General features: G+C 45.5%; 1 protein-coding gene across 2 annotated transcripts in view; it reads right to left on the minus strand.

Annotated features, from left to right (window-relative positions):
• Cbl (E3 ubiquitin-protein ligase CBL) overlaps positions 1-16,724 on the minus strand; it is a 67,799-nt gene that overhangs the window by 28,325 nt on the left and 22,750 nt on the right. For both annotated transcript variants that reach the window (XM_075692226.1, XM_075692225.1), the window contains exons 3-6: positions 14,891-15,022; positions 13,896-14,033; positions 1,669-1,888; positions 963-1,130 (exon numbers count right to left, since the gene is read on the minus strand). In XM_075692226.1, coding sequence (XP_075548341.1) covers positions 963-1,130; positions 1,669-1,888; positions 13,896-14,033; positions 14,891-15,022 — 658 coding nt within the window. The remainder of the gene's footprint in view (positions 1-962; positions 1,131-1,668; positions 1,889-13,895; positions 14,034-14,890; positions 15,023-16,724) is intronic.

A 16,724-nucleotide genomic window follows, 5' to 3' on the forward strand; every position in this document is an offset into this window, starting at 1 on the left:
GAACATTAAAAAAAAAGGCAATAGAGGCACCCCAGCAAGCAGACAAAGGTGGGATCAGGCAGGTGCATGTGGTTCCTTAAGTGCTGCAAGCTTAATAGAGATTTTTTGTCTTGGTTGAGATGAACATTGCTAAGCAAGTAAAAGACTACCAAAAAATTTGAAGTTTAAGCCCTCTTTAAGCTCTGTCAGTCTACAGTTTATGTGTGTTTTCACTAGAAACACACTCGTAACTAATACAGCAATGCTCATTCAAACAAAGCCACTACCACCGGTGGTGTACTAACCTAGGTATCCAAACCACGTAACATGCATGAGTGCTGCATAAAATAACCAAGGAGTGAAATGAAAGGTTTCAAGAAAAAAAGAAAAAGAAAAAAAGCTGACAAAAGAGTGCAGCATTGTGACACGCACATTGTGACTACTGCACATTCTCTACAGCATCAAAGGTGTCCTGGCTGACAGCTCTTTGGCATCTGGACTGTCTGTCGTCGTCTTGGGGATGAAATATCGAACACGAGTCATTGTGCACACATCACACATACACACACTGGAGCGGGCAGGCAGGCTTAGAAGGGGGCGACCCAAATACGGTGTAACACGCACACGGTTGACGACGGCAGAGGCGGATGTGTGTACCCGGTCGGCAACATGAGCTTGCAGACATGAGGTGCTAACCACACAGGATAATAAGTGAAAAAGCAGCCAGTCAGTGAATAATAATGTGGTGCGCAGTTCTTTTATGCTGAGGAATGGGTCCCTTTTGCCTCAAAAGGGTGGCCCGTAAACACTGAACACAGGCGTTGATGCACAGTTCCTTCACCCCATCAAAAGACGCACCTGATGTCAGCGGGGAAAGCAGCAACCATCCGGCAGCACACAGTCGCAACAAACAATGAAAGGGGGTTGGGGAAAGGGAGCAGTGGTGCAGGGGGTCACGAGGCTATAGTGAGCAGTTCTTTTACCTCGAACGGCTCGTCGTCGTCGAGGTCAACCAGGCTGTTGGGGTGGTTGTAGTTCTGAAGGTCAGTCTTGCGTACTGTCCGGCCCGTCGGGTCAAAGGGGTCCACAACTACCTGCTCGGTTCCCTTGATCTCAGCTCGGCAGAAGGGGCAGCCTTGGCCTTCTGAATCCTGGAATGCACACAGTGCAAACAACAAAAAGGCACGCATGTTTGTTCTGGATCCACACCAAAAATCCTGAAAATTTAAATACACAGCATGGGTAAAAGTTATACAAGCGTATGTTAGCCTCACATGCTGCTTTACAGCAATGTAATTCACATAACCATGAACCCACACATTGTTTTTATGTGGAGAGACAGTGAAAACAGCAGTGACCAAACATACATAAAACAACATTACTCCTGGAGCTTTGCCTTGTGCCTGAAATTGTGCCAGAGTGCTTTTACAAAAGCTTGAACAATGCTGCATGAGGCAACTTACACAATATATGTGCGTAGATTTTTCAACCTTTTCTGACAGTAGTCACAGGTAATGCAGGTTACACGGAGGGGTAGGCTGCAGCTACAAAAAAATATGGGAAGTTGCCGCAATACCTTGATTTAGTACCTGACCTAGGCATCCCTTCACATGAATGTTTTCTCTATCATTTAACACAGCAGTGTTCAGAAAAGAACCAAGCAAGATGCTGCAATAAAGGGAGGCTTACCTGCCAGGAGGTTAGGCATGGTGTGCAGAGCAAATGCCCACAGGGCTCGATGCGAATGTCCTTGTCGTTCTCGGCACAGATCTTGCACAGCTGGAAGGTGGAGCCCATCTCACAGTAAAGCTCATATTGCTCCTGCGTCACCTTGATGTGGTCTTCGGGTGTCGCCTGGACAGCCCAACTCAGGTCGGGGTTGACGTTGCGCCCGTCTGGGTAGAGGTAGCTGCATTGAAATGCCAAGGCTGTCAAGTGTGCTGCCACAAAGCAGTTTAGGAGGAAATGTTAGTCCATATGCTTCCAGTTCAAATGCATGCGAAGTTGAAATGCAGGAGGGCTTTTACTGGCGAACTGCAGAAGCAAATTGAACAACAATAATTGGATTTGAAAGACACAGAAAGAGGTGGAATTCCACTGCATCTTTCACACTGCAAAGCACATTGAAATAACTTTGCCCTAGCCCCTCGTGTTATCAAAACTCAAAACAAGCAGAAGAGATCCTGAATGGGGCAGCCCATGTGCATCTTGAGTGTTCTACACGGAAATTTTCCAGATAGCTAGAACATTGAATATGGTCGAATTCGACATAGCTAAGAAAAGGAGGAAGAATTGACAGGGAAGCCAGCAACAACACAAAACGAGGTTGCAGCATGGTTCAAAGGTGACTGTCCCAGCTACATTCTTGCTTGCCTTCTTCCAGCTGACATTACCCAGTGAGACTCTCGTGTTTTTATGCGGTGACTGTACATGTCAAGACTGTTTCGGTAAAATTCGCTGTGACTGGACGCTCACATGTCACCAATGCAGTGCTCTTGATACTGTATAGCAGGCTAGATCAACTTTTGCTAACAATTTTTTTTTTTACTGTTTCTAAACAGAGACAAAGTTGTCCCAAAATTTTAGCTATATTGTGCTGCAACGTCTCTAAAATTGTCCCTAAAGCTGTCAAATACGAGTTTTAAATAATGAAGGTTCTTTGGGACACTACTTTATAGTCTACATTTGCCATTCATCCATAGGGCCCGCAAAGGTGAGGAACAGATGGTGAATTTATCAGCAGGTTGCAGAGGGCTTTCACTTCACTAATATTTATGTTTATCTACAAGAAAACAAATCACAATAGCTGAAATTTTGTGTTCGCCTTCAAGTTATAATATTACAAATACACATCCGTTTAAAAGAACATGGGTAACCCAATTTTCCTAGCACAAGACCGCCCTTGGTCAACATTGCACCTCATGTTCCATGCTCATGAAAGGAGCACCAAATTCTGCGACACATGCTTGGTCACGTTAACACAGCGATGAAAACTACACGACCCTTATCCAGGTAAAATACTATGCTGCCTGAGAGCTCCATGCAGTAATGATTCGTTCAAAACAAAATTCCTGAGAAACGGGATCGCGGCTTTCATATTCTCAAGAATAAGCCCAGCTACTCTTACATACCTTTCTCAATCTCATTCTAAAATTTATTACACTAGGTTTTAAAAAAGGCAATTTCTTATTACTGTTATGATTGTGACATTAAAGTTTTCTCCGTCCGTCTGTCTGTCTCTCTCTCTGTCTGCTACGCTTGTGAACGTCCGCCAGTCAAGCCTATATAGTGAAAATGCAGCACCCTCAGCATTAACGCTAATTCTAATGGGTATGTTCTTAACAGGAAGCTTTAGCTCATGCCCAACTCCGACGCAGCCTATTCAAACACATATAAAATGCAAAAACTATTTTCTGAGATAACCCCTGGACCACTCTTAATAAAATTTGTTGCATTTGAGAGAGAAAGATCAATTCTAGTGACTGTTGGAAGCGTAATTTCAATTTAGGGTCTGAATTTTGTTGAAAGAATTTTCTAAAAGTTCAAAAGTTAAAAAAAATATAGGAGCACGAAGTTTACAAATTAATAGCTCTCCGTCAAGAACAGATATCGCGGTTCTGTAAACGGCATCCATTAGATCATTCAGAGCGGACAAATTCGATATGTCAATTTATATATTACGTGAATTCGTTACGTTGCGTACAAGGGTTCTGCAAAAGCTGTATTTATTTACACATTACTAAATTTTTTTAGATTCATGCGTAGCATATCAATTTTGTCCACTTTAGATGTACTGTGAGATGCAATTAACAGAACTGTGATATCAATTTTTATTGTTGAGTAATGCAGTTGTAAAATTGATAGTTTCATTTTCTGAAAATTTGCAATTTTTTGTCAATTTTTAGTAAAAAATTAGTTATCTAAACCAAAAATTCAAAACCAACAGCCACAAGATTTTAAGTTTTTCTTTTAAATGCAACAAACCTTGTCAAGTTTAGTGCAGTGGTCGCCGAGAAAGACGAATTCTCTTTTTACATGTGTTTATATAGGAGCACCCGAGCTAAAGCTAGGGCCCCTCACCAGGCCCTAGAGCAAATTTTGGCTACATGCTGAAAGTTGTTACGTGTCCTCCAGCGAGTGTTCTGCCGCAAAAAGTTTTCAAATCGGCTCATTAATAGCCGAGATAGAAATATTTCAGTGCCGCGAGCCCATGACTTCAGGAGGAGAGCTCCACTGCATAGCGAGACATACTCTCCACTCGCTCCATCTAGCCTCCGCAAGCGAAATTCCTTTCCTGCGTTCTCCCGTACCGGACCTCGAAGATCACGTGACGCATACGTCACAGGCCTCACCTTCATTTTTTGTTCTCTTTTTTTTCTTTTTTGTGGCACTGCGCACAAGCTGTTCCGATTGTCCGGTTTCCCGCAGCGCACGATTTTGCGCGCTGTGCACAAGGACACATGACTAGCGGCATAATTCAGTGCTACATGAATACTGAGGCAGAACAAGCGGATCGCAGAGCATGATCACGTGCTGGAACACAGTAGAGAATGGCATAGTTTCAGTATCTGTGCATGTGACTGCACGACCATGTGAACAAGCAGACAAAGCGGAAATGCATCTCTCTTGCTTCGGTGCGAAGTAAAACAAAAAACACACAGACATTCCATTTGTGTGTTTTATTATTTCTCTAAACTTCAATTCGTCAATTCAAGCAACAAGATCACACAAATAAAAGGTGGTGCCTTGAATAATTCTCGAAGTCACGTTTCAGCACGAGTGACATCACACTGCCGACCCGAGTACTTCGGCGGAGGGATGCGAGTATGTCAGCATCCGGCTTGGAGCGCAGCGGCCGCGAGGACAACGGAAAACAGCATTCGGATTGAAATTTCAGACCTTTCCGCGGCGTGTAGCGATGTAATTCTTTGCAGACGCGATCGTTGGCGTGCACGTATGCTCTGCGCTTATCAGCTCACAATGGCCAGACCTGGTGAGGGGCAACTCCGCCGGTTTTTCAATGTCATCAGATGTCAATGCAATTCGCTGGGCATGTTCCTCTGCACAATTCCATCAAGTCCCCAGAAAAGCAGGTTGGAGAGTAGCACAGATTCTTTATAAATGAATTTTGTTGAATCCCTCACACCACCTGCCTTGTCTTCTCCTTGGCTACTGGCCCCATTGTGTTATGACGTGAATGCTGGGAATGAATGACAGACGATGGCATCAGCATCGAGGAGCTGGCAATCGTCAACTAGCGCTTGGCATGAGAAGGTTCTGTCGCGAGAAGTTGTGTTCTGTGTCAAAGGGCAAGTGGTGGGTGGCAAGTGGTGTTGTGTTGTTGGCTGCACAAACTTCAGCCCTTGTCAGCCGTACACACAGTTTGAGGCAATGTCAATCATGTTCAGCCGAGGTTAGGCTCAGTCACCCACCGAGTCCGTGCGTCTACTACTGGTGGACCTGAGCAACTGACCTGAAGCTAATTAAGCTATTAGGATGAAGAAAACTGCTTTTCTAGTTCAGCTTTGACCATATGGATTTGAAATAAACTTTTCTTAATTTTGTATAGTGCAAACACAGTGAGAAACGACAACACAGCGCACTATTAACATTGGTACACTGCCGTTCTCGAAGACTGCCCATCGTGCTCGCTTGCACTTCCCTAAATTAAACGTGATTACGTATTACGATTGCGTATTTTTATGTATTGTTATGCCAACTCCTCATTTAGGTTCCGAGGTGCACTGTTTGCCTCGTATCACTAATGGGCAGTAAGTGGAGGCCCCTAGCTACGATACAGCAGCTTAAACAACCGCCTTGTTTAACTGCCAATGGTGTCAGTACTGCATCAGCGTTTCCAAGAAAAACTATTCATTCTCTAAATGAACATTATTATGTGCAAATTCGTAATATATGTCTAATTTATGAGACACATGACTGTCTCATGAAAAGAGTATGAAGAATGATAAGTAGGCAGAATAAGAATAAGTACTATGGTCTCCCACTCACTGTTTTCGAAGATATTTGTTCGTTCATACCAGTGCAACTCAGAGTGATGCAACATTGCTTACATGCACAAAATCTGCGTGTTTTACTGTGTTCTGACATTACGTGATATCACCAGGGTGTCTACCAAGTTGACATACCCAAACTCCCCTGAGTTTTCCAAGTTTTCCCTGAGTGCCTTAGAAAAATTCCCTGAGTGACCCAGAAATTTGTTTTATGTAAAGATCGGCTGACACCATGTCGCCCAATGCTGTCACTCTCTAGCTAGCACATAAAAAAAAAACTACTTAATCCAGTTTGAATAGTAAGGAGCAGCGTTTATTTTGCTTCAGAAGAAAACAGAAAGCAGGTGCTAGTAAAGTGCACGGCGAATAAAATATCTTCGAAAAAATGGTGAAACTCATCGCAGATTTAGTCGAGCATTCTCAAATACGAATAAAAAGGAGATGCGTACAGAAGCAAATATTTTCAAATATGAGCTATTTCTATCAACTTATAGCACGTTCACTGGTATGAGGCCCGGACTTTATAACAAATGAGATTCTCTCTCAGCAGCTGGAAAGTCAAACTCAACTGTCCTGACAAACTCTCAGCCCGCGCACAACGTCTCAGTGTTGTGTTTCACTGTTTTTAAGTGTTTATGTGGTTTGGATGATGGTCACCTGCATCTCGGTGTTAGCCACCACTTTGTTTTTGGAGCTCAAGTTCCTTGAAAGAAGCGATGGCACGCTTCCTTTCACATTCATTCCTCAATGCATAAGTCCTTTTGTTCTCGTCTTCCTTCCACAGCGCGTTTGCCCCACGGACCATTTGAAGCATCCTCTTGGTCAGTTGTGCAGTCAACATCCGATTTTTCAAACTCCCTAGGGGCTGCGAAAATGTCCCAAAAATTGGGCAGTCCGAAAAAAAGAATGGATGCCTTTTATTGCCCTTATGGGCTTAAATCGCCACAGGCACATTTGAAAAAGCTCTGAAGGACTGCCAGTACACTTATTAGGCATATCGGTGCTCCTACTGTGACAGGAAATGACGGGTGCATGTCTGTATAATTAAGGAATAAAAAATGTCTTCAAGAGAACAGACTGGTGGGCTAGTTGGTACTACATAACTAGCGCTGCGTCTTCATTTCCTTCTCTTGTCCTCGTGGTAGTTTTTTTCCGCTTTGTCTCAACGTAATGTGTCCCGTAAGAATTGCCCCTTCCCACACTTATGCTTCACCACAATACATTTGCACATGGTTCACCGCATGGCACAATTGTACTAAGGCAAAACTAACTTTCGGAAACCGGCTTTATGCAACGCATTGTGCTTTCCGAGCGTCGAAGCCATGGAATCGCGATGACCACAAAGGCGGAGTCTGTGCCATTGCCGATAGCAGCCAATTCTTTCAATGAAAAACATGGCACCGAATGGCAAGGAGCTTAATAGTGAACGTTGAAGCAGCTAGGCCTAGGGTTGCAGCGGTAGTGGCTACAGCCGCCATGGGATCTGCATGCGAGAGCACCGGTTTGAGGCGGCGGGGCAATTAAAACAGCAGCTGTAGTGGTTTTGATTGATGCCATTTCGGACCTTCGGTCATGGCAAAAAGTCTGGAAAATCGGACAGCGAAGAGTTCTTGTGTCCAAAATTTCAGATAGGTTTTCAGAGACATGCTTTGGTGCACGTGGTGGTGCCGCGAAGCCATACAAATTATCGGGCATCCGGAAAGTCGGCCGCTGACTGTATACTGGCAACTCTTCCAGCCGATGACAAGGCGTCAAAGACAATTCGTTGCGATTCCTCTCTCTTACTCGAGCCAGCATTACAGCGACTTTCATTCCCTTTCAATAGAATTTTAGCTAATTTTCCCAGTAGAAACACAAATTCCCTGAGTTTTCCCTGAGTATTTCCAGACTACTTAAAATCCCTGAGAATTCCCGATTTTCCCGGTTCGTAGACACCCTGATCACTGATATGTGACTTGCATTATATTTCAAGCAAACTACACCAATGTTCAACCACTCGGCAGCGACGACCTGCGGGAGACCATCAGAGCAGTCATTTGTGAGGGACTGCAGAAGGTCTTTCCAAGGTCGCAGCCTCAAGTGGCCTCAATCACCCACATCATCAAAGAAGAGGTTCAGCGATCACTTGGAGTTCCTGAGGAACACCCACCATCACCGCAGACCCAGCTGGAAGCGATGATCTATGCTGCCGTCACCTGCCATCAAGGTCCCACTCTGTGACCGCGCCAGGGCCCTGTAACGCCGCAATTCCATCATCCACCACCGCTGCCACCAGCATGCAAGCCGTCGCCCAGAGCAGCTACACGAGGAAAGCAGGCATTTGACATGCCCCCGACCATCACCCATTCTGTTATCACTGTGGAGAAGCTGGCCCTGTGTACCGCCGAAGCACATACGGTGACTTTGGACTGAGAGGGTTAGCCGTCAATGTGCCACGTCCAAAGCTTGGGGAGTGCCTTTGTGACATCGCCGACTACCTCGCCACAACTCAGTGGAGTTCTTGACATCCCAGTTGTCATCACCAGGATGCTACCTGTTGCCACAGCATCGACCATACACTGGGCCAGTCTGCGGCCGGTCTGTAAGCCCTTATCCAGAAAACTAAAAGCAGCAAACCGGTGGTGGTGCAGTTACTGTACAGAAATGACGAAGATTCTCCACCGCTGCCGATGACACTTCAAGATCCATTTCGACGATGCAGCAACGACACGCTGCTGTCCCCATGAAGCCTGGGAGCCAAGAATACGCAGACAAAAGACAACCTGATGACGCCAAATACCAGCCACAGGTCAACGCGACGCAGCTGTGATACGATGCCAAGACCTAACTGCAACAGAAGGCAGAGAACCACAGACCTCGATGTGCTTCTCGACGGCCATGAAGTCACTGTGCTTGTAGACACTGGAGCCGACTATCCGTCATCAGTGGATTATTCGCCGCCAAGCTGAAGAAAGTGAAGACTGTATGGGACTGCCCTCAGATTCGGACAGCTCAAGGACAACTCATAATGCTGACTGGAATATGCATGGCAAGAATTACAGCTCACAACAGGCTATCCTGCGACGTTCGTCATCCTCTAACAGTGCTCACGAGACGTTATTCTTGGCATGGACTTCCTGAACCAACATGGCACAATCATTGACCTGAGGTCAAAGTCAATAACGCTATCCAAGATCAAGCGATACTGACGGAGAGCTCTCGTAGTCACCCCGCCTTGAGTGTGCTTGAAGATCAAGTGAGCAGCCCTCCTCGTTCCAGCATTGTCATTTCCATTGGCACCGAAACACCTGCAGATGTAGAAGGTGTCATCAAAGGCGATCAACGTCTATTGTGCCATCAGGAAATTTGCGTTGTAAGAGGGATCGCTCGACTGGACAGAGGAAAAGCGGAAGTGATGCTGACCGACTTCAGCCAGGAGTTCAAGCATATCAACAAGTGCACGATGATAGCATACCTCAAGGAAATTGTGGAAACAAGTGGTGCGTCTGTCCTCTCGGATTCTGCCGAACCTAGCTCGATGGCCATAGTTCCCGAACCAGCCTTCGGCATAAATCCAAGTCTCCCCACGAGTAAGCAGCAACAGCTCAGAAGTCGTCTCCGACGATACAAAGACTGCTTTTCGACGCAATTGAGGATTTGACAAACACAAGAGTGCACTCGACCACTCCTCCAGAGCCCTTACCGAGTTTGTACGCAAGAACGTGAAGCTATAAAACAAGTCGACGAAATGTTGCGTGACGATATCATCCAGCCGTCGAAAAGCCTTTCGGCACCTCGTGTAGTCTTGGTGAAGAAAAAGGTCGGAACTTTGCGTTTCTGCGTCAATTATTGTCGACTGAACAAAATCACGCAGAAGGACGTGTACCCTCTCCCACGGATAGACGACGCATTGGATCAGCTCTGCAATGCTAAATTCTTTTTGTCGATGGATCTGAAGACTAGCTACTGGCAAATAGAAGTCAACAAGAGGGATCAAGAAAAGACTGCCTTCACCATGCCAGACGGCCTCTATGAGTTCAAGGTCGTGCCATTCAGACTGTGCTCAGTGCCTGCAATGTTTCAGCACGTGATGGACACGGTGTTAGCAGGGTTAAAGCGGCAGACCTGTCTTGCCTAGTTGAATGACATTGTCATCTTTGCCGGAAAATTCGATGATCCCCTTAGGCAGCTTGCAACAGTGCTAGCGGCCATCAAGTCATCAGGACTCACTCTGAAGCCAGAAAAGTGCCACTTCGCTTAAGATTAGCTTCTGTTCCTGGGCCACGTCATCAGCAAATCTGGAGTCTGCCCTGAACTGCAGAAGACAGCTGCCATAGCAAAGTTCCAGCAGCCTATAAACAAGAAGGCAGTGCTTAGATTCCTTGGTATGTGTGCCTACTACAGGCACCCTGTCAAGGACTTTTCCCACATCGCTGAACCACTGACACATCCAACTAAATGTGATGTTGAGTTCAAATGGGAAACGCAGCAGGCCAACACATTTCAAGAACTTAAACGAGGCAAGCAGTCGCCACCGGTACTTGCGCACATCAACGAGGACGCTGATACAGAAATCCACACTGACGCCAGTAGCCTAGGCCTCAGCTCCATCCTAGTCCAGAGGAACGACGGACTTGAACTGGTGCTAGCTTACACTAGCCGGTCGCTGTCAAAAGTGGAAGGCAATTATTCTATGACCGAAAAGGAATGCCGTTCAAAGTCGTCAGCGACCATCAGGCGTTTTGTTGGCTAACGAACTTAAAGGACCTTTCAGGATGCATGGCGCAGTGGAGCCTCAGACTGCAAGAATATGACATCACTGTAATCTACAAGTCAGGCCAAAAACACTGATTCTGACTGCCTGTTTTGCCCTCCCATAGACCTGCCACCCCAAGATGGCCAAGAGGAGGATGCCTTTTTAGCTACAATACGTGCAGATGACTTTGCCGAACAGCAGCAAGCGGACCCAGGGCTCAGAAGCCTTGCTGAGTACTTGCAAGGCAAGGGCAACGTTGCCCCAAGGGTGGTATTTAGGCAGGGATTGGGTTCACTTTTCTTACGAAAGGACGTCCTGGTAAAGAAGAACTTTTCGCCAGCCCGTGCGAACTACCTTCTCATCGTGCCCACAGCACTCCGATAAGAAGGCCTGCACACCCTGCATGATGATAAGATATCCAGGCACCTCAGATTTTTCTGTACGCTCACAAGAATACAAGAGTACTATTGGCCGCACCTGACTGTCGACGTCGCCCATTGTGTCAATACACGTCGAGACTGCCAGCTGCGCAAAACACCACCGACAAGGCTGGCGAGATTACTACAGCCGATCGAGCCTTTCGCAGACAATTTCAGCAGATCGAGATGGATTTGCTGGGGCCCTTTCCGATGTCAACAGCTGGAAACAAGTGGATCGTTGTGGCCACAGACTACCTTACTCGTTATGCGAAAACGAAAGCTCTGCCTAAAGGTAGTGCGGCCGTGTAGCCACATTTTTCGTCAAGAACATCCTGCTGCGACATGGTGCTCCAGAAGTCCTCGTTACTGACAGAAGAATGCCTTTTACTGCTGCGGTTACTCAAGACATCCTGCAGTATAGCCAGACAAGTCACCAGAGGGCCGCTGCCTACCACCCACATATGAATGGCCTAACGGAATGACTGAACAAGACGCTCGCTGACGCGTTAGCCATGTACTTGACGTCGAACACAAGACGTGGGTGTTGTGCTTCCGTATATCACCTTTACTTACAACACGGCAGTGCAAGAAACAACACAGATCACTCCGCTCAAAATGATTTACAGAATGAACCTGATGATTCTCGATGCCCTCCTGCAGCACATCACCAATGAAGAAAATGTTGACGTCGCTGCCAATCTCCAGCGCGCCGAAGAAGCCAGACAGCTTGCCGACTTGTACGTCAAGCACCAGCAGAGGACCACAATCTTCGACAATGCTATGTGGAATACCAGCCCGGCGACCGTGTCTGGGTTAGGAGCCTGATACACCGACAAGGACTCAGTGAGAAACAATTTTGGCACTATTTTGCACCCTACAAGATTATCCGACCCATGGGCGCACTGAACTATGAGGTTGTGCCAGATGGTATTTCGCAACTACAGTGGCGCGCGCTGCTTGCAACCTGAAATAGTCCATGTTCTACGCCTTAAAGGGACACAAAAGGCAAATATTAAGTCAAGTTAAAGTGATATATTAATGCTCGAGGATGTCTATGGCGTCAAGATTATTGCGAACAGAGCCTTAATAATCGAGAAATAGAGGTAAATGCAGGATATGATTAGAGACTCCCCCGGGACATTCAAGTACTTGCTCGATGATGGAAGCACTCCTCAGTGAAATTTTGTCTTTAGTACTCAGCCACTCATTGCAAAAAACATGCTTGTATTGTATTATAAGACGAAATAAAATGGTACTTGTCCAGTTCTACATCATTTTTAGAAAAAAGAACTAATTGAAACTGCTCTTGACGACAACGCAGGCGGTCGAAAGGTTTCGTTTTCGCACGGTGCTGCGCTGGTTTTGCTGGCTCGCGAAACTTGCACAAACTGCAAGTAACAGAGAATTAAACGTCCATGTGATGTCACGGGATGCCTGAATGGTCTACACCAATTGAACAAAAAGCCGCTGCGGTGGCAAATTCCCGGCTCTGTCTTGGCTTGGTACCGCCGTATGCTGGGCACCGTTTTACTCCCTGACGGCAGCAAAAGGTGGTGATGGCGTATGCAATGTCACCACTCCCTCGTATGGGTGGCAATTGCGATAAAAGTATTCGGACCCTTCAGATGCAATTTTCTCATCAACTGTTTTTTCTTGGCACGATACAAGTGACGTCGACTTGGTATTTGCCTTTAGTGCCATTCACCAGCACTAACAAACTCTGGGATTTGTTTCTTCGTTGCTTTGTTACTTCCTCTTCTTGTTTTTTTTTTTTTACTAGCTGTGCTTTTGTTTTTTGCTTGTCTGTTATGTTTGCAGCACCGGGACGATGCTTTTTAAGAGAGGGGCATTGACACATGTCCTTGTTTATCTTTGTTGGCTGACCACATTTCACTGTCTAAGAAATGTTATTGCTGAGCACATGACACACCTGCATGTATCGGAAGTTTCTCGAATGTTATTGAGGATTCTATCCTCTGTCTGTTGTCAGTGAACTTTGTGTAATCTGACTGCTAGTGTGCATGATGTGAATTGTGTAGCACTTTCAGGAGGCCATGCGGGTACCAGCGACTATTCTGGAACCTTCGACGACTCGTGCATAAAAGCAGACGTGCTTGCCCTGCAGATCAGTTTTAGACGATCACTGTATGTAACCACCACTATCGTAGTGCTTTTAAGTGTAGCGTGTTCTTGTGGGCACAGGTCCGCCCAATAAAAGTTAGTTTTCTCATTCACAGTATTGCTACTGTGTTCTTTGCCATCACTACTGTGTGACGGTATTCTGCTTTGAACCCATAAAAGTGTACATTATTTTTGGGGACACATTAGAAATGGGCAAATACTGCAAACTCAGTGACATGTTTGGACATTTCTTTTGCCTCTTCTTTTAATTCAATCCATTGGCTAACTGGATCGATTCTGATGGTGCCGTCAAGGTTGGATTAACCGAATTCGACTGTACTATACGTCATGCCATTTTAAGGCGTGTTCATGTATATGGTGCGTCACTGCTCAGTGAATCTTATTACACCTTATCTTTAGATTAAAAAAAAAATCTGAAGGTGATGGGGGCTAAGCAGTATGCGTAACGCACACAATACTAAAGCCAAGAAAGCAAGGCACACTTCAAGCAACCTGCTAGACATTGTAGCTGTAAGAGGTGAATAGACTTGTGTAGTTCTTGTATGAGCAATGTGCACAACAGAGAAGAACCATGACGTGGCACAAATTTGGCAATGAAGAGTCACTTACAATCCTTCCCGATAGCCATCAAGAAGTGCTTGGCATAGGGACTTGTTTTGTGGAATGGTCTGCAAGATGTTTCCCTCAGCTGTAACGTAGCCAATGGCCCACTGGCCCAGCCTTGTGCAGCTTAGCCGGAATACATAGCTGTATGCACAAAGAGTAAAAGCTGCACATCAGATGCCAATGATCATTTGAAGTATGATATTAATAACAAAACCACAAAGACCGCTATAACACAGGAATGAGCAGACCACAAATCAAAACCTAAGGTAAATGGCTTCAATGGCATGTCAATGAGATGTCAACAAGCTTCTTTTTGCTCCCAACCAAGCTACAAGTAGACTCACCATGCAAAACAAAGTAGACTGATACTGTGTGAGCTCATAAATCAGTTCCTAACAAGTGTATGTGCAAATACCTTGCTTAAATCGGCAAACAACCCTGTTTCTGGTAAAGCATGCTAACAAAAGTGACAATTAACATGTTCATATCATTTTGCAAGATTATGTGAAAATATATACTGACCAACCATGGCACAGACATGTGGCATGGAAGACACGATTTAGATTTTGTAACAAAGTTACAAAACCTAAATTTGTGCCATCTATTGGACAGTGCCCAATCAGATTTGTCACTGCCCGTTGAAATTCATAATTACAAGTATGCAGTATGCAGTTACAAGTATGCAGTAAACTCTCACTGAAGGGAACCTCAAGGGACCAGGTAAATTGGTACTGTTTATCAGGTGTACCATTTACTAAGAGACATAGCTGAATACAAATGCATGAGTACAGAACCAACCAACCATGAGGATAGTGTTCTGTTTAAGTGGTAGTTCCGATTAAGCTATTTCTGTTTATTGAGATTCCACTGTACAAGACCTAGCAAATCAGCAAGTGGATGACAATTTTTTTCCCTTTCATCAAATGTACAAGGTATGCACTGAAGGCACAAATTAAGCAACGTAATCATTCTTCTGATATAAGAGGGCAATTGCTCACCTTCCTGGCTTGTTAATGTATTTGTACAGACGTGCCTTGACCTCATCATATGTAAGGAAGGCAACATAGCCAGGGTGGGTAACTGCGAGGATTTGCCAATTTCTAAGAAGTGTTGACCAGGGCTGAAATAACCTGAAATGATAAGAAAGTATTTTAAGCACTTGAAGCACTGCAGTATAAATATTACAAAAGAACACTTCCTCATCAAACTCTCACTTTAGTGTAAGAGTATTCTTATGCCATGTGTATCAGAAATTAGCATGTATATTGTGATGTGGAGAAGAGAGGTTTAAAATATATTTACAGAGTATTTACAACGCGTCCACTGGCATACAAGATGTAAGACAGTCCGCAAAACTCTAGCGAGCGTCATCACCTTCTGTACTGTCCTCAGCATCGTCTCTGGCAGCACTCGGTAACATGACCCCAGGTGGCGAAGGCGCCATCTCGGTGCATGCTAGATTGTCTGAGTGGTATCGCTTGAGGCAGGTGACGTAGACGACATTGATAGAAGGTTTCAGAAGGCAGCCACAATGACATCTTGCTACCTTTGTCAACAAGGACTTGAAATTTCATGCGGAAAGTGCGCAATGGTGGCATTCACGAGGAAGCCAATGTCTGCTTACGGTGTATCTATTAATGGACAGCTTATACCATACAGCAGAAGTCACAGGTTCTTGGGAGACGTGATTGACAGAGACCTGTCTTGGACTCTGCACGTGAATTACGTGAAAAAGCAGCTAACTGCTATCTGTCACCTGTTCAGGTTCCTTGCAGGAAAAAGTTGGGGAGTATCTATACACACTATGTTACAGCTGTACATGGCGTTGTTAGATTCCTGCGGTACAGCCTGCCTGCAATATCCAACGGCTGCAAGACTAACCTGCGTACCACTCAGAGAATTCAAGTCCAAGCCCTTAAGATATGTCTTGGCTTACCATGCAGTGCATCAATGGCTGAAACCATTGCCATTATGCAGGATTACCCAATCAAGACGCATATTACCATTGAAACAATGCGTATGCATCTCAGACATTATGCTAGGACCCCTTCCCACCACCTGGCGAGCCTCACTGCTGCAAGGCCCTGCTCGACATTTAGCGCTACTGCCAGTGTACATTGTGTGTCGTTTACTTCAGGGTATGCACCTGCGGCCAAGCCAGTGTTTCCTCCATGGTGTTTGAGCCATCCACAAGTACATATAATGATTCCAGGACTACAGAAGAAGACAGATCTACCGGCTCCTGCTCTAAAACAGCTGCGCTTACTTCTTTTGCTTGAGAAGTACAGCAATCGTGCACATCTATACCGATGGATCAACTACATCACCCAGTTCTGATGGTGCAGTGGTTATACCAACGCGAGGAATAACACTGCGGTTCAAGACACCGCATGTCACGACCTCAATGATGGCAGAACTAATGGCTCTGTGTCGTGCACTGGAATTGATTCTGAAAGACCTAGAAAATGAGCTGTGTTCTGATTCAAAACAGGCATTACAGTGCACGCAGTCAGTTCTCCAATGCGGATGTCATGACCAATTGACATACGAAATCGTGAAAGTTCACCATCATGTCCAACAAAAAGGTCACGTGGTTGTTTTTCAATGGGTACCTGGCCATTGTGGAATCAGTGGCAATGATTCCGCTGCTAACGCTGCTCACACAGCACATCAAGAGCACAGCATTTCAATTCCGCTTTCGAGGACAGACGCCACAAGGCAGCTTCGACACCTGGCACGCAGTCTCTCGCTGATCGAGAGGAACTCGCCAAACTTACGACTTAGACGACAGCATCGATTAAACCCTTCACTGCAACTCCGACCTTCACTTGG

The sequence above is a fragment of the Dermacentor variabilis genome, chromosome 5 (assembly GCF_050947875.1).
Source record: "Dermacentor variabilis isolate Ectoservices chromosome 5, ASM5094787v1, whole genome shotgun sequence".
NCBI lineage: Eukaryota > Metazoa > Arthropoda > Arachnida > Ixodida > Ixodidae > Dermacentor > Dermacentor variabilis.